The sequence below is a fragment of the Solanum dulcamara genome, chromosome 11, assembly GCF_947179165.1.
Source record: "Solanum dulcamara chromosome 11, daSolDulc1.2, whole genome shotgun sequence".
Classification (NCBI taxonomy): Eukaryota; Viridiplantae; Streptophyta; class Magnoliopsida; order Solanales; family Solanaceae; genus Solanum; species Solanum dulcamara.
Genome location: NC_077247.1, coordinates 57,952,305 through 57,977,143, shown reverse-complemented (window position 1 = coordinate 57,977,143; position 24,839 = coordinate 57,952,305). Strand labels below are relative to the sequence as shown.

The 24,839-nt window shown below is 31.9% G+C and overlaps 1 protein-coding gene across 2 annotated transcripts; it reads right to left on the bottom strand.

Moving 5' to 3' along the window:
• Positions 1-4,989: 4,989 nt before the first annotated feature.
• LOC129873950 (methionine aminopeptidase 1D, chloroplastic/mitochondrial) lies at positions 4,990-14,048 on the bottom strand. 2 transcript variants are annotated; one of them, XM_055949151.1, is made up of 11 exons: positions 13,890-14,048; positions 13,059-13,128; positions 10,990-11,218; positions 9,725-9,886; positions 9,589-9,630; positions 8,419-8,490; positions 7,063-7,142; positions 6,693-6,790; positions 5,953-6,000; positions 5,402-5,596; positions 4,990-5,181 (listed from the first exon to the last, which is right to left on the bottom strand). In XM_055949151.1, the coding sequence occupies exons 1-10, from the start codon at positions 13,996-13,998 to the stop codon at positions 5,451-5,453; spliced, it is 1,056 nt and encodes a 351-aa protein (XP_055805126.1). In that variant the 5' UTR covers positions 13,999-14,048; the 3' UTR covers positions 4,990-5,181; positions 5,402-5,450. The 2 variants fall into 2 exon arrangements, with proteins under 2 accessions (XP_055805126.1, XP_055805125.1); XM_055949150.1 differs by having other exon boundaries at positions 4,990-5,250; positions 13,890-14,047.
• Between the last annotated feature and the right edge of the window lie 10,791 nt (positions 14,049-24,839).

Sequence of the window (24,839 nt, the reverse complement as noted above, 5' to 3'; positions counted from 1 at the left end):
GATATAATAGAGTATTATGACTTCGACGATTCAAAAAATGGTCTCAATTGTATCATACTAAAACATTGCACATGCAAAATATATATCTAAAAGAAAGTACAAACAACTCCTTTTATTAATCAATTACATTTAAAATACATTTAAATCAAAATAGAGCCGTCAAAGTTTTAACTTCTAAACATTTAGTTTGTACTAATACTAGGTTGCATATTTGTTAGTATTTTAATAATAATAATAATAAATATATATATATGTTATTTATATAACTATATATTTAGGTATGGTATTCGATATATCATTTCTAAATATCAAATACGATACCGAATACCAAAAAAAATTAAAATGCATACCATATACCATATCAAATACCATAATATCAAAATCACGATATCAAAAAATTTGATATGGTATGATAATTCGTTATATATCATACCATGCCCACCCCCTACCTCTCATAGTTCTCCTCTCTCTCTGTCTATCTTTCTTTCTCTCTCACACTCTCTCTCTCTCTCTTTTTAAAAAATAAAAATTCAATTATACTGGATTTTAAATTGGATACTATTGCAAACGATACCTTTATCATTCTTTAAATTAGAAGATTTTTTTATATGAGTACATATATAATGCATTTTTAACAAATTTTTAATATATTAACATATAAACTAATTTAAATAGTGTATGAAATTTTGAAATTTAGGTGTAATATTTTTTTGACATCATTAATAAAAGAAATAGATATAAATGTTTTCATACATTTTGCTTTTAATATATTATAACATATGCACATGGTGAATATATAACTAAGAGCTCGTTTGGATGACTTATAAGTTGCTTATAAGTTGTTTCAACTTTTTTGAGTGTTTGACTGACCAATTTAAAGATATTTTGTGCTTAAAATAAACTCCAAAATAAATAATTGAGTTTGTTTGAATGGACTTATTTTAAACAGTTTATAAGTTGATTAAAATAAGTCTATCCAAACAGAATCTAAAATATATTTAATGCAATAATATATTTTATCACCGTTAATATGAGGAAAAAATGAAAAATAACTATAATACATGAATTCAATATATTATACATATTATAGACATGTTTCAATGCACGTGGTGAATATATAACTAAAATATTTTTAATACAAATGTCTTATAAGTATAATGTGTGAATTTCAAGCATTTTAGTACTATTTTAATTAATTTACATTATTAGAAATTCATTATATTTATTGAAATAACAACAATCGAATTCATAATAATGTATAATATTGAATTCGAATTATATTACAACTATCACTTATATTTTATATAGTTTAATACAACTTTTCAAAGTTTCACCTCTTTTTTCTACTGCTAATCATCACCATCAAACCGTCGTCCTATAACTCCAACCAAAAAAACAACCTCCACGCAGTCACCACCCACAAAGCAGCCACCAAACTTCCTCTTTCCCAATTTTTTTCCATGCACACGCCGCCACCACCGTACTCCAACCCTTTCTGTCCTCCTTGTCTTCTCCGATAAACACACACATCGAAGTGATCAACAAACGCCGTCATAACAATTCATATCACCATTGTCTCTCCTTGACTTTACTGAAGATGAATCATTGTCGGAGAGAGATTTTCGGTCAGATTTAAATGCCAACGAAGTTCTAACATTAGAAAATAAGAAGAAAGAAAACGGAAACCATGGACCATCACTAATTTTCATGGAGCTCGTCGGACCTCTTAATTTTTTATTGAAGTTTGATGAGTTTTCGATTTGATTCCTGTGTTGTTTGTTATTGTTGGGTCTATTTGGTGGTATTGTGGAGGTGAGAAAGGAAAATGGGAGTTGGGTTGTTGTTTTGTTAGCCGGAGAAGCCATCTCCGGCGAGGGTTGGATGGAGAAGAAGAGGCTGAACAAAGAAGAAGAAGAAGAAGAGAGATATGGAGAGCAATTGAATAATTTAAAATTAAAAGTAATTTTGCTATGAACAGTAATTAAAAAGTACCTTAAAAGGGAAATAATTAATTAAAAGAATTCTTAAATTATGCCCAATATAATCTGTTCCCTTGACGTTTCCTTCTATAAATTAGTTTCATTTAGCGGGTGTTTGCGTTTGGCCATTTTCATTATGAACTTTGGAAAAAAAAATAGGTTATGTTTTCGTGAAAAATAATATTTGAAATTGAAGTTGTTTTTGGTCATGAATACAAATTTAATAATATATTACCTACATTTATCTTTTGTCACACCTCGCATAATACCTAACTTCTTAGAAGATATTTGAAATATTTATTTTTCTTTTATAAACTACTTTTAAGGGAAAGAAATATAGACAATTGGAGGATATTATTGATCATCAATTCAGCTAATACCTATAAACTTTTATTATGTTGATTTACAAGTACAATGAGCAACAACAATATAATGAGAAAAATGTACATTAAAATGATCCCACTGTTTTGACAAATTGGGAGAAGACTGAGACAGACCTTATCTTCTCTCTAAGAAGAATTATAATTTGTTTTGCGCTATATTTATTACTTCGGTAAAAAGAGAGACTATTCAATTAGTATTTCTTATAAGAACAACAAATTTTGCCTTATTCTACAATTGTTTATTCATGCCCATTAGACCAGAGACGTTTTTCTCTTCTATCCTTTTAGTGCGAAGTTTCTTCTCCTGAGAAACATTTTGGAAGTAACTGTTTCCACAGATAGAACTAGATACTTGCCATAATCCAGAACATTTGCCGGCAATAAATTTGCCTTCGCTCCAGTTGGTCTCATCGCTAGCAATGCCTTTAATAAAACAAAATGTTGTACTAATAAATTAAAGGCTCATCATGTCATGTCAACGAAAAATGTGTAATAATTTTTGAGTAGTGTAAATGTCAACTTTAGGTGTTTTCCGATGATTTCTGTGTAAATTAATTTTACCGTGACATGACTAAAGTATAGTTGTATACAGTATATGTTTATTGAACTTACAGGGTTATTGCCTGCAATGCCTCCATCTATAAGGTTAAATTCTCTATCATCAGATATCTGCATTAGTACTTCGTCAGCGCCAATTTATTTTCCTGCTCACTTTTTCAAGACAAATTCTCTGCCTGCATCAATTAGTTAAAGTTAACCTTATTTCATACACAATTAATGGAGGAAAACAATTAATTATTTTTTTTAAAAATAAATAAATAGGTGTAGTTAGGTAAGATTTTAAACCTCTGATGAAGAGAAAATTTGGGGTTGAAGTGTTTTGATGTCATAAGTGGGAATAAGGAAATGAGTTAATAGTTTCGTGCAATCTTCGGCTCCCCAAGAATCCACGGATTAAATTCCTTAGATACTTGCCGTCCTATTTTGGACCACTCAACAGTCAACATACTTAGTAGCGTTACGAATTTACTGCAAATTAAAGTCAGCGACATTATGTTAAATTAAAGTAACAGGGTTAATTTATAATGGGTAAAGAAAAAAATGAAATATACTTGCGCTGCGGAAAGATATAGGGACATTGTTCATGATAAAATGGAATAATATCCTTTGCAGCATAAAGAGGACGGCCATGTTGGTCTGGTGCTGTTAACATAGTCGCGATTAGGCCTCCGGTACTACTCCCGCCTATTATATCAAAGTAATCTGCAAGTCGAGCTTCTGGTCCATCCAACTCCTGCAATACACAAATATTTTAATATTGTGGATAATTTGTGCCATGGCTCAAAAAACAAGTTGTCATGCATACTTGTAACTTCGATTCAAGAAAACTCAATATAGTTCCTGGAATGATTCCCCTAACTCCTCCTCCATCGATGCTCAACACTGTAATTCTTTCTCCATAACGCGCCATTCGTTTGCTCTTGCAATTAAGTACTTTTGATCTATCGCCTATGTGCGTACGTACTATTCCGTAATCCAGATTCTATGTATATATATATATATATATATATATAGATATAGATATAGATATAGATATAGATATATAGATGGCACCAAATAACGTATAGTACTAGTAAATTAATTGTTGTTTGGACCAAATGCACGTAAATGATAAGAATAAAAGTGAGAGTATGTAGGGTAAGAACCATATCAGATTGTGGCAAAATGAAAAACGTGAATAACCACATGAGATGAAATACTTCCCCTTACGGTAAATGATTTCCAATTTTAATGAAGAAATTAAGAAGCTGTTTACGGATTATACAATTTAGGTTTAATTTTAGAAATTATCCATGATTGATCATTTCAAGTTTTAATTCAAATACTTGTTATGTTAGGCCAGGAGTAATAGCTTTTAACTTGAACTGGCTTTTTATAGTACATGGATAAATTATCTTCTTTTGGAAAGCTTTGCACAGAAGTCCACTTTTACTGGATTTTAACTGTTGGAGCCATTGTTTAAATCCCACCCTGATTTTCGAAACACGTAATATAGAATTACAAATAGTCTTTCTTTTCCAAAATCCCGTGAAAACAGTATATACAATTTGCCAAATTGCAGAGCCGTGCAAGAAAAACTTCAGAATGGAACTATTATTGTGAATTTTGTGATAAATATAAACTTTGGCGTAAAAAATATATATGCTTCAAAATCCCAAAAAAACTCATCGGTGGAAATCTTCCATGCAATGCAAGAATGAGTTCCATTGCCTAACTTAGGACGAACTTCAGCAAACATAACTATTTAAAGCTTAGAATTTGGCCAAATCATGAATTATGTCATTAATATAGGCAAACCCGGCCCCTGGTAGTCCTTATTTTATCACAACACGCATGGAGACATCTCCATAATTTAGGTTTCTGACTAGCTAAAGTAAAATGGAATAGTTCAATCACATCGTAGTTGAAGAATGAGCCGCTTTAGAAAAGGAAGCGGTAATCAGGAAGGAGAGTAGTAATGCATCTCATCCATCTGAAGCAGTAGCAGGGAAGACACTGGTCTTTTATATCTTCTGGTTGTTCCCACAATATTCTAGATTCGCGACATGTTTCAAACAAGAGAAAGATACAAGCATAAAATCTTTTTAATAGATATTCAACATACGCTTCTTGAGATAACTGAATTCATAAATTATGGTCAACAAACAATACAAGCCGCCAGATACATCGGCCAAGTCTTCATGATTACCCTATCCCATGCAAATCGTTTACCTGTAGGCTGTAACTATTCAATACCCCTAACTCCCGTGTCCCATTGTCTACATAAGTAGGGGTTTAAAGTTAAAAAATGCTTGAACAAGTCTTCTTTCCTTTTATTGTCCCATTTTCTGAAAAGGTTTAAAAGAATTTGAATCACCCTAAATATCCAAGAAACGATACGGGGATTTAAAGGTAATAATAACTTTATTTCTATGGCACAAATTTAAAGATATTACAACACCAAAACTAGAACAAGGTCGATATGAAAATTGTAGTTACCAATATTGAATTGTCCTTTAGATAGAAGAATGTTGTTTCAGGACCATCACTAGCACTGCGTTAGAATCTCAGCACCATCTTCAGTTATCAAAATGGTGTGCTCAAACTGTGCCGATAGATTACCATCTTCTGTAACAACTGTCCAATCGTCATCCCACATTACTCCATCTATGCTGCCAATTGTCAGCATCGGCTCTGCACAGCACAGTAAGAAATTGAATTCAGCAAGTAAAATTGTGCACACAACGATGGAATAGTAATTTTATGCTCCAAAAAGTGACACAAGCATCAATTACAACAAAACAAAACAAGAGGTGCAAACATAAACTACCCATGTGATTTATTTACATGAAGAACTGTGAAACCTCAGCTCTTAGCTAAATCGCGGACTAAAAGGGAAAAGGAGACACAAACAGTAGCTACCAGCTTCTGGTTAATATCTATAAGCAGAGAGTTCGAGTGGACATTTATTTAACATGGGAAAATATTGTGCAGCTGTGGCACAGTATGTCTCTTCACCGTGCGGAATTAATCGACTACTGTAAAATTACCAATAGTGAATGTCTGATTGAGTACCATCCGTGCGCGATCATTGTTCCCTGAGAAAGAAAACAAATATAGCAAAATAAAAATTGATATAAAGAGAATAATTGGGTTTAAGAAGACAAGAATAATATTAAATGCAAGCAAAAATGTGACTATACATTCAAATAGATTATTTTTCAGAGATATCACCTTTGAACTATGATCCCAATTCTCGTTTTGGAGAACTACTCTTTAGAATAGGATTTTTCTCATTATTATGTATTACAAAACTGCCCAAGAGATGAAGGTTTGCAAATGAATGAAACATTTTGTAAATTGATACAGATCAAACCAAGAGCATGAAGTAGCTTAGTTTCGTCATCTCAGATAACTGAGAGTAGTTTGAACTAGTTGTCAACACTCAATAGAGGTTCAATATTTATGTTAACACAAATTAAATATAAGTATTTGGGTGCAATACTAATAAATTTTGAAGTGTGCTTTACTTTTAACCCCTGATACAACAGCAGTGTATTATTACATCTGAACAAAATATTAGTTTGAGGTGTTGTTGCAGCATTTAGCATGCTGGATATCGAGTGCATTGACATTGGATGACACAAGTAGAAAACTAAATAAGATAATGTTTTTCCCATGCACACAGTATAAGTTATGCAGCAAACAAGTTAAACCATATTGGCTCATTATTGATCATATTTCTACACATAGAAAGAGCAGTAAGGAGGTTAGATATTAAATAAATTACTGTAATGCAGAATGACTGGATCACTGTGGAAAGCACGTCCCACTCCATGGCCAACGAACTGTTGCACAACCCCATAGCGATGTTTATCTGCAAGGTCACTACAAATAAAACGTTAACGTCAATCAAACCTGCTATGCTAAATAAGAAAAATATTGATGTATGTATAAATAGATCATAACCACATTTTAATAATTTACAAGAAATATCAGAATGTATGTGTCCTATTCATCAAATCAATTTGCCAAACTATGCCAGATGCGACATTGATTTTCATGAAATTCACCTTCATCCCGAGACAAATCCTCTTAGCGTTTAGCACACTGAGATGCACAAGAACAAAAACGATAGAAGATTTAGGCAGATGTCTTACTGTATCGTCTTGCCAATTTTATTGAATTCCACTCCTGGTGCACATATTGATATTGCCTTGTCCAGGCATTCTTTAGTCACCTGAGGCATCAAGTGAAAATCAATAGGCAGGATTGCAGATTCATCTATACAATAAAATAAGGTCTCCCTCTAAAGCACAAAAGAGAAAAAAAATTCTTTGATTGATAAGTTAAAACATGCAGAACACTTGGCAGTACAAAAGGGAATTCAAATTAAGCAAAGAGGTAAAAACATATGATATAAGCTACAATATCTTCATATTTAACCTTTATTTGGGTTGCAATTCTGATCACTAAGATCTAGGACAGCTCAATAGCACACATTTTAAAACATGCTGAAACCCAGTCACTAAGGAACGATTTGACATTCATATAAATACAAGAAAACTAACAGCTTTAACTTACCAACAAGGGTTGTGGTGGAGTGGTAAGTACTCCTTCATCCTTAACCAAAAGGTCTTGGGTTCAAGTCCCCTTGGTACAAAGTCGCCTTTGTTAGGGAGCGCTTTACCCCCAATGTGGGACTTCCCGGTGCGAAACCGAATTTAGTCGGTCTCCAACGTGGGTACTAGACACCGGGTGGGAAACCAAAAAAAAACAGCTTTAACTTTTGTGAGTGTGCTGCCAGTTTGAGGGATTACATTGGGTATGTTATTGTTGAATACTCTATATCCTAATTTATGTGATATGATAAATCACTGTCAATCTAAAATATTTTATACAGTTCTGTAATTAACAATATCCTATACAACATTGACTTCTGTCAAGTAACAAATTCAAACGAAGATGTGGTCTTTCCCCAAACACACTTCTTGTTCAAATATTACTTCAATATATTCTTTCACTTTCACCATTATATTATAATAATAATACGTAAGTCTCAGTAGCCTATTCAACAACATGCCCTGACAACTTGTCAAATAAGACGGGTTGACAGCCGAGGCAATAAAGATAAGGGGCAATATTCATATTCTAGAAGGATAGAGCCAGATACTCAACATATGCTCCTATAGGTTTATTAGGGTCAAGTATGGGGTTTAATATGATTAAAATCAACAGACATGTAGACACTGAAGAGATAATGCATTCGTTGATAATAATGTGATTTCACAATATATGGAGATAAGCCAAAGAAGAGCCCCAAAAAATTCTTATATAGTGAGAAACTTATTAGATCATCAATGAAAACAAGAAGTTGAATTTCCATCTTGTTGAATTTCCAAGTTTCAGAGCCATAAAAGGAATATTTTCTTTGCTTTGAATGATGAGCTCAAATGCCGAGTACATATGAAAAATAATGGCACTAAGTATATCCCTACACCGTCAAGAATTCATACCTGCACCAAGTTTTTGGCTTCCTCATCAACATTTCCTGCAAAGAACATCGCTGATGTGTCACCATGGTAACCCTGCATAATCAAGCAAGCAAACCAGAGAAACAGAGAGAAAATTGAGTTTCAGGAGTCGTATACTGCAGTTATTAAACCATGTTTGACTAATTAAATTTCAGGTGAGACACAGAAGAGGAAGGGAAGACCTAGAAGATAGTGCATCAAGAAAAGCTCATCCTCCATAAAATGAGATGTCATCGATGTTCTAAATGAAACAAAGCTGACTTTGCTTAATCTTTTTGCAAGGGTCAAAATTCTTTAACTGACATTTACTCTCCGTATTGTTTCATAAAAAATTTACAACTTTATAAACCGAAGAAAAGGCTTCCCAACTTTCTCTACTTACCAAGTGATTACCTTACACGACCAATAAAAGCCTACTGCCATACATCTAGTACTACTCATCACCAAAATCCCAACTGACCTCATTTCCATCAATAACCCATCTACTGACTATTCTCACCTTTGGCAACCTCCACTGAAAAAATACTCAGCAGACCTCGCCCCTCCCTCTACAATATAATGATTAAACATCCACCACTAAGACCATGAGTACCCCTTCTACCCACGTGGGTACAGTGGGAACAAAGTGGTGTTTGGAGACTTAAGTAGGAGACAGTAGTGAAGAGCAGTAAGGGCACTGGAGACGAGACAGAAGATGTTCTGAATGTGGCAATAGGGATCTGATTTATAGGGAGTTGGAAAAAGTATAATCTATGATATAGGCTCATGGAGTAAATGCTATCGCTTTGGTGTAATAGCATTAGAGGGAGAAAGAAACAAAGATAACGTAAATTCATTTCAAACGATTACAAGTACCAATAGTTATAAATCTAGTGATTTAAATCCCAATCAGTAGACAGGAAAACCAACACTAGAAGATTACATCAAAGATGACATTAGTGATGCAAAAATCCCGGGGTCTCAAGAATAAGGATATGACATCTTGAAGAACCATGAAGAACCAAAATCTTACATCATCATATTTATAGCTTCAAGAAGGCATCTCATACCATTTTCTCTCTCTTGATGCATAACAAATACTGGTTTAAACAGAAAAGTTGAAGCAATGAAGAGACACGTAATGGTACTAATTAATCGCAACAAACAACTTACATTAAGATAAACGGTGACATCAATATTGATAATATCCCCATCCTGAATCATCAAATATCACAGAGCATAAGAATGTTAGCCTGCTGCAATGTTGAATTCTTGGTTATAAAGGAAACAACTATTCAGTAGAACAAACCTCCAGTGGACGTGAATCTGGGATTCCGTGACAAATGCACTCGTTCACTGATGTGCATACGCTCTTTGGAAATCCACCATAACCAAGAGGTGACGGATATGCTCCATTGTCAATGATCATTTGGTGAACAGCTTGGTCAATTTCGTCTGTCATGGTGCCTGGCTGCCAGAAGAAATAGCAAGGTAGATTTAAAATGGAGCATACTTCAGACAACCTGTGAAACTATTCTGATTGTTGATCTTTTTGCACCCATTTAAAGACAATGTCAGTCTGATGCAATGGTGACTATTACAAAAACTTGCCTCAAACCAAAGCTAGGTGGAGTTGGCTACATAAATCCTCACTCTGCATTCCTCCATTTAGACCTGTTACATTCCAATATTGAATGATTTGGATTTATCTGACACTAGACGTTCTTTACATTTTCTATTCATATACAAAAAGAGAACCATTTAATCACCCATATTCCATTTTATAAATTGTATTTATGTGCATGGAGTTTAATAAGTTAATTCAACGTACACCTAAATATCTAATATTAGTGAAAGTTGATGAAAATAATTAAATTAATGGCTGAGAAGTTAGTGAGTCTGGGGGAAAATCACATCAATTTTTAAAACTTGAATATTTAAAAAATTTGCGAAAGTAATATATAAATGAAACGGTATTAAACAATTTGGAACATCCAACTATAGGAAGTTGTCCTACAAATTGGAACGAAAGGACTAGTAAAAGCAGATCGTAACCAGTGGCCAAACCAGGAATTTACTTAAGGGGCATTCAAAAGAATACTAGAATGTCATAGGTGATATTTGAACTTTTGACCTAAAACAACTTTTGAACCCCTTTACCACTACACTAGGATTTTCTCTTATATCAAGGGGATTCAACAATTAAAAAAAAAGAAAAAAAGAATAACTCTACCCTACTTGTACAGTGTAATTTTTTGACGAAGGAGATTCAATTGAACCCCTACCCTCTTACTAGCTACATCCTTGGTTGTAACGTGTCTGCAGAGAAAAACCTAGAAGGAGAAAAAACACAAGGTAGATGTCTAATTTAATAAAGTTAATATCCAAAGTTCAAACTTCAAAGCAAGTAGATGATCATAGTAAAGACAGGATAGAGAGACTGTAGCTAAGTAAAGTCAGTTACTGAAAGCCTTAACTGGGGCAAACACAAATCTTGATTTTTTAACCTAAATGAAGCTTGTAGGTGCAAGGAATTCCACATCGAGACTGAGTAAAAGGTACTCCATAAATCACCTTGACTAATGTCCCAGCATACTGAAGAACCTGTGCAGCAAGCCTTCCCGAAGCTCTCATCTTTTCTATTCCCTTTCTGTCATGCACTTCCGAGCCACTACCAATCCCAGGTGGCTTCCTAGACTTCACATAAGGAGGCCTTTGTATTTGTTCTGGCACTGATCGAGGAGAAGAAATTTGCCCTGGTCTTAAACGTTTGCGATTGGTGTTTGGAAGTTCATCTACATTTCTGCCAAGTTTAGTTTAAAATTAGCAGCCATGGCATGCAGCAAACAAGCAGAAACAGGAACATAGTAAAATAAGGGAAACAGTACAGGAACTTTCCGTTTGTTGGACCTTGTTCTCACATGACAAAAGTTCAAATTCAAATTGTCCATAGTAACATTTCATAATTCATCATCCATTAATCTATCTCTAAAATCAAATTTAGTATAGGAAGAACCAGAAGAAGCAAAGTGTAGGTTCTCCCAGGGGACCTTCTCATGACCTCACTACAGAGATAGACAACACTATTCACAGTACCAGAATCATCTCATATCAGTACAGCCAACTCCGAAACAAACCTACAATAAATGCAGTATTCATGTAACACAGGTTTTAAGAACCTAATAAGACTGTCTAAAAGGTTTTAGAAACCATAGCAAATTAAGAGCTTACAAAACTTTCTTTCTGATAAACAAAAGAGATGTCTTTCATTTGCACCACGACAATGCCAAAAGTTATTAAGTTACAAGTATCTAGTGTGATCTTTAAATAAACCTACCCAACTCTGACCAAAAGCTTCCCAAGACCTTTTGTACTGATATTTGCTTGCACCCTCCATGTCTGCATCTTGCAACTGTCAGTCTGTCACTACCCTACTATAGACAATTCCAAATTCCAATACACCGTCATCCTCAGATTAACTGATCTACTTACGTTTGGGGCCCATATCATGTTTCCGCTTTTTAAAGAAATTCTTTCTCTTCACTTTTAACGACTTGTTCAGTTTCACACTCCAAAAGAATAAGTAGGACACAGTTAGTACTAATGAAACATCAAATTGATAAATGAGTTTGACTTCCATCTCTACTGTCATACCTACATATATCTTAGTAAAACAATACAAATCCTCCCCAAAACACATGTCAACTCAACTTAAGATGTATAATTTGGCACAGGGAAGAAGATGCTTGTTGCTCCTCAAATGTGTTTGTCTTTAGTAGGATTATACAATAGAGAAACATAATTTATAATCACTGTGAGGCAAGGATGTCCTTCACAACTCCTCCTTGTCCTTTAGCTTCATGAAAGATCTAAAATACTATTTGAAGGGGGAAAATATTAATAGGGCTATCAGGTGTCATTGACTCAAAATGGGTCACTTCACAACCACGCGATAATGAGACAAGGACGAAAAAATTATGCGGGAGTTTGTTGTCCAGTTCAAGGTGATAGGTCCAAAAGGTGAAAGAGACTGAAGGATGGGCAGGAAGAAGCCAATAATGCCAAGAGTCAAAAATCTAAATTGTTGGGCAAAATGTGACTAATGTGAGGTAGAAGGCATCAGAGGCTATTGGGTGCAAGGTAAGGTGAAAAAGATAATTCTTTACTTTCCCCTTTTTCCCTCAATGTAGATCCATACAAGTTCAACTGCTTTCAGCCATGCCCTTGTAATGCTTTTCGGGTTTGGTCACAAATGTAGCTAGGATCAAAGGCTGACTATGCTTATTTTCTGAAGTCTACGATTAAATTTGAAGAGATGAACTCTAATGGGACTGATTGAACCAAAACCTAAACAGTAAGATCGGAAGCATGACAAACTTCATCTAACCAAGAGCCACTAATGATGTATACTAATCCCTCATTCTCAAACAATACTATGACATTATCAATGTGTGGAATCTCCTAGCTTTATACTAACAGAACCAGGAACAGAAAATGATAGCATAAATAAAAACAGTAAGCAATTGAGGATGCAAACATGATATTAACAGTCGAAAGATCACATATTTTAGGACTAAAAGAAGAAAAGTCGCATGGTAATCCGCACGCTGAAAACCAAAAAACTTGAAGATAAAATAACATACCTTCTGTTAAATAACAAATCCGTTAATCCAGTAAATGTTCTTGAGCATTGCATGGACACATGTTTATTTCCTGAGTAAGCATAAATAATAAGCGTCAAAATGAGTACTTACATCAGGTTCAAATCCTAATAGAGTGTTAAATTAGGTGTTAGGCATAACTCATATCCCAAAAGTCAGCTCAAAGGGAGGATGATTGCTCAAGCCTTATAAGGAGTCCACCCATCTCATTAACCACGAATGTGTGACTTTTTTCATTCTTGAACACCCTATCTCACGTGCAGTGCTTAGCATCTTGTTCGTGGACAATTTTAATTTCAGAGGCCCAATATTGGGTGATCTCTATCACTCTATTGGTGACGTTGATGTTTAATGAGATGGGTGGACTCCTTACAAGTTGGGCAATCTTATTCCTTTTGAGCTACTTTTGGGGTGTGAATTAGGTATAACACCTAATTTAACAGGGAGACAACAAACTACTAGGTGATTCTTCCAAACTTTCCAAGCCTTGATAGAAAAAGTAACCTGAAACTTGTAGCTGGTGTCAGGTGGCGAGTATCCCGACACCATGGTCATCAAAAAAAAATGCGTTTGCTAGTTACTTCAACGGTCCAATTTTGTTTGAAACATTTTCCTTTGCTACGACAGTTACATAAAAGATTCAACTTTGTGCAGTATTATGAATACCATCATAAAACCTTGAGACCAGATAGCACAAATCATGGTAAATTCGAAAACTTGAAGCAGTAAAGAAGAACTTGAGAAGAGGAAAAAGGGGGGAATTTTTTGTCCCAAAGTAGTGCATCAAGAATGACAGAGTAAGCAAGCAATAACCTGAGTTGCAATGGAAGAGTCGATGAAGTGAGTGAGGAGGGTTAATGAAGCGGCAATCGCCAAGAAATGCAGAGATGAAGCGGGGTTGAATAGAGGAAACTCCCACCATTCTTTCTTTTGCCTTTTTGCACCTATCAGCTTCTCCAATTAGACATTTTAAGACTTTTTTTGGACAAAAAAAAATTGGCAAAATTTCTTTGACCATAAAATTTGTTAAGTTTTGACAACAAAAAGATCCCAAAATATAATTTTTGGGTACTTTCAAAATTTACCTTTAGTTTGATCTACGTACTCTAAATCATAACTAGCTATTCCGTTTAGGGTTTCATTTTGAATAGGGATGACAATGGAGCGGCAATGGGGCGTGTTGAAATAATTATTATTAAAATTAATGTGAATGGGGTGGATTGCTGGTTTATTCGAGTTTAAGGTATCAAACAGGAACGCGAGGAAAATTAAATCTTTGTAATTAGTAAAAATTAAAGATATTAAATTTTTATATTAAATTTTGACACTAATTTTAACTTTTTTAAAAAAATAATAATAATTAAACTAAACAAATGTTAATTAGCGATTAAGAAATAATTGTTGAAATGTTAATTAGAAAGAATTAATTAGTTGTTGAGATGTTAATTAGCGAAAAATAAAAAAAATTATGAATTTTATTTTTCATATTAAACTCAATTAAAAAAGAAAAAAACATAAACATTTAAGCGGAGCAGATTTATATGGGACGGGTCTATATGAGGCAGGGCGGAGTGGATTGAAAATGAAAAAATTTACATGAAGGATGGAGGGATTTAAAAAAATTACAAGTTGAACACAACCCACCCCGCACCAGCCTCAACGCACCCCATTGCCATCCCTAATTTTGAAACTCCAGGCCTCTTTGCAGTATTAGTGGGCCAGCCCAAAAACTTGATATGGGGCTTATTTGGAAGGGATAATTACGCCACATGGCCATTTAGCAAAAGTAATTACTAAAAAATAGTAATTTGTTGTATAGGCATGTATAATCAATGTATATTTCATGTATAGTTAAGTTATATTCAGTTTTTGAATATATCATAATATATATTTAGTGTATAGCTCATGTATAAGTAATATAAATAAAATATGATTATATTTATGATAAACTAATTTATTTATTATATATATTTGAAATTATTCCTGCGATTGCAGGACAGCACAAGGGCTTATTTCGATTGGGCCCGTGACTATTAAGAGACCACTATGTCGGCCCAAGTTTGCTATGGATTCAGCACTAGTTTCTACTATCGTTTCAGAAAAAAACTTATCTAACGCCTATTTATGACTTCAATTAAATTTCGTTGAGAAGTTTAATTAAGGAAAAATTACTTGATTGAGTGCTTTTTAAAAATTAATTACTGATTTTAGCAATATTTTTTATTTATTATCATTTATAGCAATATATAACAATATTATGATAAATCTACACTTGTATTAAAAGTGAATTATGCATACAATATAAATGTATTATAAGTGTTTTAAAATATATATTATGTTTGTGTAGTAAGAAACTAACATAATGTATTATAAGTCTATTAAAATATGTGATAAATGTATTATCTATCTATAAAACTTGTATTATATATGTTTTATAAATAGTTCTCTGCAATATGTATTAAAACTGTATTATAAATATATTATAAGTGTTCAGTAAAATTATTTTTTTATTGCTATAAATGATAAATATTTTTTTAATATTGTATATTTATGTAAGTTTTCATTTAATTAATGAACTAGTAGTCTCGTGCACGTTATTTGTAATGACGATTTATTGAAATGCTTTACAAAGTCTTACCAACTCATTATTGTTTTCACAATTTTGTCAAACATAAAGTAGCTGAAGTGTTGCTTAGTTTAGGGAGGTTCCTTGTCCTAATAATTGGAAGTAGCATTGAGAGTCAAGTTGAACAATAAGACAAAATACATACATGTCCACCACTCATAATCACATCAATAAAACTCAGTTAAGTCTAGGAACTGGAGCACGTTCTGAGACATGCATGAAATGTATATAAACAACAAAAAAAAAAACTATAATTGACTTATGAAGTCGAAACTTTCAGTAAAAGAATTTACCATGTAAAAAAAGTAAATATGCTATAGAAGTAAAAGATTGGGATGAATTGTTGGGGCCCTATCTTCTCTCCTGGTCAGGAACCAGGCCCTTGCATCTAGCAGAACAACAATTCAATTCTCATTTCCTTGAGGTCATTTTCTCGATAAAGAGTGAGGTGATGAAATTAATTACCAGCTAGTGCGACCACTTTTATACATGTGTCTTTCAAAGCAAAATTGGGCCACTTTCCTATTTATAGAATGTCTACACGTTCGTTACCGTGTGCTGTCCCTTTTGGCCAATTTGGCTTGTCCTTCAATTTTTGGCTTCAATTTTGTTGGCAAATCTCAGTCCCCCTCACTAACTATCAACAGTACCGGTAAGTTTGGCCTTGAAATTGAACTTAGCTGAAATTTTAGTATTTAATTTACTTGATTATAATTTTTTTTTATCCATTACGTAATATGATTTAATTGTCATTAATTCTAACTTCAATTCAACCTGCATTCTCGAAGATGTTTAAAACAGTTCAAGCTGGGTTTAAAATGTAAAGTACTTGAATTCTTGAACTTTTCCAAATCGAGCCCAAAATGAGAGGAACTCAAGTCAAGGCCATAAATAAGTATGAGAAGAAAAGGCAACAGTTAATGGAGCAATAAGATTTTTCGTTTTTCACGTAAATAGCATTGGCATAGAAATTGGAGAAAACAATAAAGATACTTCCTCATTTTCATTCTACTTTGCCTGTTTTGACTTGATACTTCTCCTAAGAAAATACTCTCTCTGTTTGGATTTACTTGCCAAATTTTGACTTATCATATTTATTAAAAAAATAATAATTAGTATAATAAATTTATCATTTTACTCTTATTAATCTCAAATATATTTACTCACTACATTTTTCAAGGATATTAACTCAATGTAAATAAATTTATGTATAAAAGAAAGAAGAAAATTATATTTTCTTGATTTGTCAAAAATGATCGATGACAATTAAAAGTAGAAATTAAATTAGTAAATATTTCACAAGTAAAAGTGAACAAAGGGAGTGGTTTATTTTACCTAACTTTATTAATTATATTTTCAAAATCTAAATTTGACAACTTTTTTCGTCCCAAAATAAGTGTGACTTTAACAAAAAATCACGTTCATTAAGAAATCAATAAATATAATGTGAGTTTGTTAAACTACTCATATTTATAAATGTTTCTTCAGAATAGAACACTATTAATAAGATGAAATATGAGGGTATAGTTGAAAAAACATAAGAATATTTTGGGACAATTCTTTTTTATTAAAGTGACATGTATTTTGAGATGAAGGAATAGTACATTTGCTAAATTGGATAAGTAAAGAGGGGAATTTATTTTTTAATATTAGGATATCAAGTAAAATGAAACGGAGTACATAACTAGAAGAGTAAAATTTTGAGTAACATTTTTTCTACTACTCCGCAATTGATGGGCAATTATCGTCCATTTATTGACTTAATTACTACTCCGTATGTCCAACACAATAATAGTTTTGGGAAATATTTTAGATATTGAATAGCAAGGGTACAATGGATACAAATGGACAAATAATTTATTGATTTTTTAAATTAAAAAATATTATTGAATATTTATTTTTAATACAACGGACAAGTAAAGATGGACGGGGAATTACTAATTCATCTCTCAACAAGCTACGACCATTTCCGGGCGAAGTAGTAATTCATCTCTCAACAAGGTAAGACCATTTCCTTTTCCACTCTATTGCCCTCTGTTTGGCTTTCTACTTCACTGAGAACAGTTCTTTTGACCTACCTTTTAAAAAAAAATTCACTTGGCTTTCTACTTCACTAATACTCCTACTTGCTAATCATTCATCGCAAGACTATCATACATATATGATAAAGTATGTCAATGGGTCTACTCCACGCCTTTAACTTGTCTTTATTAATGTACGTACTTTTTACCAAGTATATTAAGCATCATTATTCATGAAATGAACCTTGAACTCTAGAGGAAGGTGAAATTTGAAGCAGACAAAACTTCCCAATTTTCTGACAAACAGTTTCCAATTGGATACAAAAAAAAAAAACGAATTCTATGAATTGGCAGCATACCAGATTTTTTACACCATTTAATCATATAAGAAATAAGCACCTGCTCATAATAAGGGGAGACATTCTTTCGAAAATAATAAGAAAATTAATAGCCTGCAAATAAGTTATTATATCAATCTGACAGTATAAATAACCGATAATAAATTATCAGCGCATATAAGTTACTCATAAATAATCTTAGACAAAATTACTATCGTGTAAAACAACTTATTGTTAGGATATACTATTAACCATGCGTTTAAATATAGTATTATTTATTGAATAATTATTTATTTATTTATTTAATTCAATAAAATATTACATTAAATAGATCATTTTGTCATATATGTGTTTTCAATTTATATAGTAGATGATTTGGTGTACAGAGTTTGAGCTTATACACAAAAAATTAAATTATCGGTTCTTATAAGTTAAAAGTTATAGTTTACCATCGTAGATGGGAATTTCGACAAACCATCAGAAAGATTGTAACACGAGATTAAATGTAATTTATCTTGATTATGAGAATGGTATAGTTCTAACTTCTCGTGTAGTGCATTTTGTATGTATTGAATGGGACTGAGTAAAGATAAATGTTTTAGATTGACTGATAAAAACATTTTTTCTAAACTATTAAATGTACTTATATTCCCAATCTTGATATAACGATTATGATACGTATATATTAATTATCGTTTTGATTTATTAAAAGGTGAGATTCTGAGATGGATCAATATGCCTGGTAGATTGGAGGATAATAATATATATTGGTGAAATAATTAGTTAGTTGATGGAATCCAAGTCTCAATATAGAGATTGATGATACACTTTTTTTATGAGAAGCTTATAAGTTTTCATGTGCAAATTCGGCCGGTAGATTTATGAATTTGGCACATAAAATAAGTTAAGTATTGCTCTAAAGAAAATTAATTCTTAAATTAAATTCGTCAGTAATTTAATTTATTGATTAGTATCTGTAATCTTGACATGGAGAATTACGTAAGTGTTTAATGGGAAATTTCGAAATATAAATAGAGGAGTGCAATTACGAATTTGTAGTGGAATGATTTGTAATTTATTATGGTAAGAATAATTCAAATTAATTTTTGAAATTATTCTCATAATAAAAAGCCTCAATAATTAATTCTGTGGTGGTTTTTCTCTCCTTTTTAGATTGGGAAGAAATCTCTATAAATAGAGATTCTTCTAACCTAGAAAAAGAATCAGTTTTCTATACAATATTTGCCCACCCAAATTCAGTTATACAAGAGGTATTTCTTGAATTAATTTTCAATATACTTTGTATGTGATATTTATTTATGGTTATTATCCATAATTCATATAAGCAGTATGATTCCGAAATGTTTTCCGCTGTGTGCTATTTTTCAACACTTATGAAGTAAAAAAAAAAAGTGGCCCTTCATCGCAGTACAGATCCATATGCATATGCTCGGAAATGTATTAAGTTGAGGGGTGCGCAGCTTAAGAAAGCATGTGTCAGATTGATGGTTCCACTTGAGCTAATTATTATGGAAGTGACCCAATCAACCAAATTTATAATATGTCGACCCGCCCTGCCCCGTACGTGCACTATTCTGCCACATTTCATGTGTACATGTCATTACTCATTACAAGGAATGTGAAGATTAATAGCACTTTTATTCGAATTGCATCTTCAATTTGTATTTCTTTAGATTCCTCCTGATCAAAGAGGATGAATTGAGAGACTATGTGTGGCGATCAGGTTTCGAGTTAGGTGCTGGCATTTCATAAGTCAAAGGCGAACCACTTTAGTTTGTAGGAAGCTCGACACACTCCCCCGGTGTTCGTATCGGAGCTCACCTAACTCCGAAGGAACGAAATCGGAATATGGATCGGACTGAAGCAATCCAAATGAACAGCCGTTACATGAGTCTTCGGGGACGACGTTAACCGTTATACTATGACAATAAAGAGCAATTAATGAGTAATTATCAGGCATATAATAGAGTTTAAGAAGACGTATGTTGTTGTGTGGCTTGTCCCTTGATATTTAGCAATAAATAGACCTTTATTTTCTTTGCAAAAAGGATCTTAATTTCATTTGTACACACTATTACATTATACTAAAGTTCTCAAAACTACCAAGTTCCTAAATTTTCAGTACTTTCTATCATTATATTGGGTGTCAAATATTGCTAATCAACTTTCTCGGAGCTCAAGCTAATCTAATCTTATCTTATATTTTGATTTACATTGCTTAATTGTTTGTTTTATTTATTTTTCCGTTTAAGCCAACACGGTTATACACTCTTTGAATAGGAATCCATTTTCTAAAAGATCCTGACTTTAGTTGGTCTCCAAGATGATGTATTTATATTTTCTTCTGAACATTATGATAGGCCATAAATTGAGAGAATTTGCACCAACATTAAATTTTAGAGGACATGCGAAAAATCCATTTCATATGACTTATTTTCTTGCAATATAATCATTTGGTGAATTTAATCAACTATACCGTTTTAAAGATAATCATGACCTCCATCTTATATTAGATTTTGCAATCAAAATTTCCACCTAATATTAAATTATTGTTCTGACCTTATACCTACGTGCTTTGTATACGCGTCACTTATAATAATAATAATAATAATAATAATAATAATAATAATAATAATAATAATAATAATAATAATAATAATAATAATAATAATAATAATAATAATAACAACAACAACAATCTATCTATTTATATATAATATAAAGCTAGATAAAAGAACAGTGATGTGGCACCTCTTTTTGATCAAGGATCCTATTTATCTTTTTCCCCCTTTTTTGACATTTTTAAAATTTCTTTCATTCAATCAATTAAATAATCAACAATATTAATACTAATTAAATGGACTAATCAAAAAAATTAAGGCCACAACACCTTTAAAGCTCAAATAAAAGAGCCGTTTGATTCTTACCATTAATCTAAAATGAAAAATGAAATTTCCTTACTTAATTATAGAAGTTGAAAGGGTTCTTCACCATTAATGTGTGGATTCCTATATTTTCCCAATTCATTTTTGATTCCTATTCTTAACCTCTTCAAATTAAAGAAAAATGCTAAATTGTAATAGCCAGAAAAAGAGGCTAAATTTGATGAGCAAAACTTTCTTGATTTCTTACAAAATGTGACTTTATCTTGAAGTTTAATAGTAGAGAACTTTCTCCCTTTTTTCATTGTCGTTTTGGAGGTGAGTTTTTCATTTTCCATTTAGTAATATATATCCTTATACTTTAGCTTGCTTTAGACACGTGTGAGTAGATTTCATGCTTCTTATTTCAACTAAATGCTTATTATATATAGATATTTCATTTTTTGTTAAAAATAATGATAATATCCTATTTTTCTTATAGATGCAAGTATGAATGTATTTGTGTTCGGATCTTTTTAATCCTGCAATTCATAACTCACGTGATATGATCATAAGAAAGATGATGTGACATATTTTATATTGTAGCACTTATTTATTCATCTTTTTTATTTTATATTCTTATCTTCTATTTATTGTATCTTATAAAGCTCATAATTTTCATCTTTAATTATCTTCATAATTTTTATCGTTAATGATATTCATAATTGTAAATTTCTTTCATGTTCATAGCCTCCAAATATTGATGTATAAATTTATGATTACATTGTTGATTTTGATAGATAAGACCATGTTAAGAAAATGACTCAATTTGCTTTGATCTACACAGGGCACTTATTTAAGCAAGACACTTTTTTTTCTCACATAAACTTCAATTAGACAAATGTTGAATCTCGCTCGAAATAATTAGTTTAATATTTTTTTTATACTGTATTTTTTTTGGTTAGATAAATATTGCATAAACACATTTGATGAAAAATAAAGAGCTGTCAAAGATATTCAAGCTTCAGACTACTTGCGGTTCCAAAAAAAGTGTCTAGCATTTAAACTACATTTTATTCACTAACCAAGATGGTGGTTAGACTTGAAGCTATGTGTTCATGTACCTATTTAGTTTATGAAATATTGAATACTATAAAGATTTTATAGTATAAATAATTAGATAAGCGTCAATACCATTTAAAATTTTGAATATGTTTTGTAGTAGCGCTAAATTATATATAGGGCAATATTTAAAAATTGCTTTGCAATGAATACTAAGACTTAAAAGTTATTTCTCTACATGTTTAGGAAAGAAAATGTTGTAAAACATGATTGTCCTTCTGGCTCCCTTCGTCGCCGATCCGAGAAGTAAACATTTTTGTCATGTATTATTCTTAGAAAAACATAAAATACATAATAAATAAGCAATTATGGGAGAACAAAAAGATTTGATGCCATAATAGATCAAATTAATTTTTTAATATCTAAAAAATTAATATCATAGTGAAAGAGTAAAGTTGAATATCTATATTTAAAGATTTGGAATTTTTGAAATGAGGTACATACAAAAAAAATTGTTCATAAATAATAGGAATATTAATTACTTATAATAAATGATATTATATTTATAATTATTAACGGTAAATAATACTCCTATATAGTAATAAACAATTTTATAGTAAAAATTTTGATAATATTAATTGTTTTTCATATAATCTCAACTAATTTTTTTAAAAGAATTATTTTATAATTTTGTAAACCGCATAAAACACGAATAATAAGTTGACTAGTAATAATAATAAAGGAGTAGTTTGCACGAGACGAAAATGTGTCTATTCCAAAAGGGGAGACGACCTGATTACGCTTTTAGAAAGATGAAAAAACCAAGATATATGCTTTGAAAATAGTGGAGTAATAATAATAAAGAAGAGTGGACCAATTTTGCACTAGCCATGAAAACATGTCTTGGACATGAAAAGAAAACTCTTTTTAAATTAAAGTTGAATATTCCAGTCAGACTCTTTTTTCCACCCCATGACCATCTTCTTTCTCTGTTGCTAGATTCCTTTATCTCTCTCTCTTTCTACACCTTTCTCTTTTTTCGGCTTTCTGCTTTCTCACGGCCTTTTTCTCCGCCCCTTGGGATTACGGATATACATATTCCCACTCTGCGCTTAAATATAGGCTAAACAAATATTCTCTCCTTTGGAGAATTAACTTTCTTAATTTTGAAGGGGATAAGTACAAGTATCCACTAACCAATAATTTGATTTTTAAAATTCGAATTTTATCATATAAATAGAGATCGATCAAGGGAATAAAGTCATTCAATCATAATCTTGACATGTTGTCGTGCCTTTTATGTGGGAAAATTTTGCCTACGAGGTTACAATGCTATTGTCTTTTTCAATTTGAAAACCACACCGTTCACTTAATTCCCTATCCCCCACCATTTCAACTCCCTACTAATTAGTTTCCATTAGTTGGCTAAAGAAACAATGGAAATAAAGTTGTTGATCAACTATTTGTTCCTTAAAAAGATAAAAACTAGTAGTTTTTTTCTTCTAGTTCCTCTTCTAGCTTTTTAGGTCTTATTTGTTTGCATATGAAATTTAATATGTTTATTTAATTATTTTAAATAAAGATACATTATCCAATGCTGAGAATCAAATTCAAATACCTTGGACATAAGATAAACTGGCCTTAGTCATTTTAATACGAGCTGTGTATTATTATTCTCATAGGGAACAGTAAGATTGTATGTTTACTTTTAGGATTTTGGAGAATTTAATATAAACATATTGTATACAAGAATTATAAGAGGAATCCTGCCATATTTTGTGTTATATAAATTGTATTAACTTTTTAAACAAAGTCGAGTACCAAGATTTCATTATCTTTTTAGTATTAAAATTCAAGTAGTATACTATTATAGAATTGACTTAAAATAAAGAGTATATTTGTGGAAAACCAAAGTACAAGTAATAACTAATGTATCACGTCCTAGGAGCTATAAACTGACCTCAGTATTTATTGACCTAGTGATAAACTGACAGTATTTATACTCTAAAGACTACGGCTAAACTTCAAATTGTTATACACCAAACAACTTTTTTTGTTTTGGCACGCGATAAACTCGCTTTTATGTAATAACTCACAAATTATATCAGAGATATAAATTGTACTAAATAAATTCAGCTCAATTGAAAAGACATTAATAAAAAATTAATTTCTAATTCATTTTATGAAATATCATATATTACACAAACTCAATCCTCCGTCAACTGCAACAACGTTTTCAATGTAGGGTTAAATCATGCGACCTTTTTCTCTTTCATAATCTTTTAATTTACACAGTGAGATGAAACATTAAAGTAAGGAAAAGTACTAATTTGTCTAATTTTTTGAAGTTGAGTAATCTTTGCCTTAAGGAAATAATTGAGGATGACTGCCGTCTGCCGCCTTCAATTTCCCCTTTTTTTTCAAAATTGAAAAGTCATGAATATGGCCCCAAAAATCAGGTCTTGTTTTCCGTGCGAACACTTGTATATAAGGCCCATGTGCCTTTGTCTATTACAGTAAAACCTTTATTTCACCACCTATCATTACAATAACTTGAGATGGAGGAATCTTACCTTTAGTTGTCCCCTCTAATTAATTCATTAATTTAGTACTTACGCAATCATTAAAGTTAATGTTGTGAATTTCCAATTAGTTGGGTTGTCGTATCCTGCCGCGCACTAGGTGGGAATAGGGATAAGGAGTGGATATGTCTCCTTGATCTAATGTGTAACGGTCCTTACCAAAACGAGTTAAAACGGGATTGAAGTTTATATTTTTTTTTAGTTAGCAAGGTAGACATTAAAATTTTATGAAACTCTAGTATTTAATTTCAG

Bases quoted from the DNA above. Each gene is read 5' to 3' on its own strand.
- LOC129873950 (XM_055949151.1), bottom strand. From the start codon at position 13,998: ATGGTGGGAGTTTCCTCTATTCAACCCCGCTTCATCTCTGCATTTCTT. The intron at 11,219-13,058 runs GTATGTTATTTT...TAAACTTGGCAG, and splicing joins GATTTGTTATTTAACAGAAG to AAATGTAGATGAACTTCCAA. The intron at 9,887-10,989 runs GTGATTTATGGA...TTCTTCTGGCAG, and splicing joins ATGCTGGGACATTAGTCAAG to CCAGGCACCATGACAGACGA.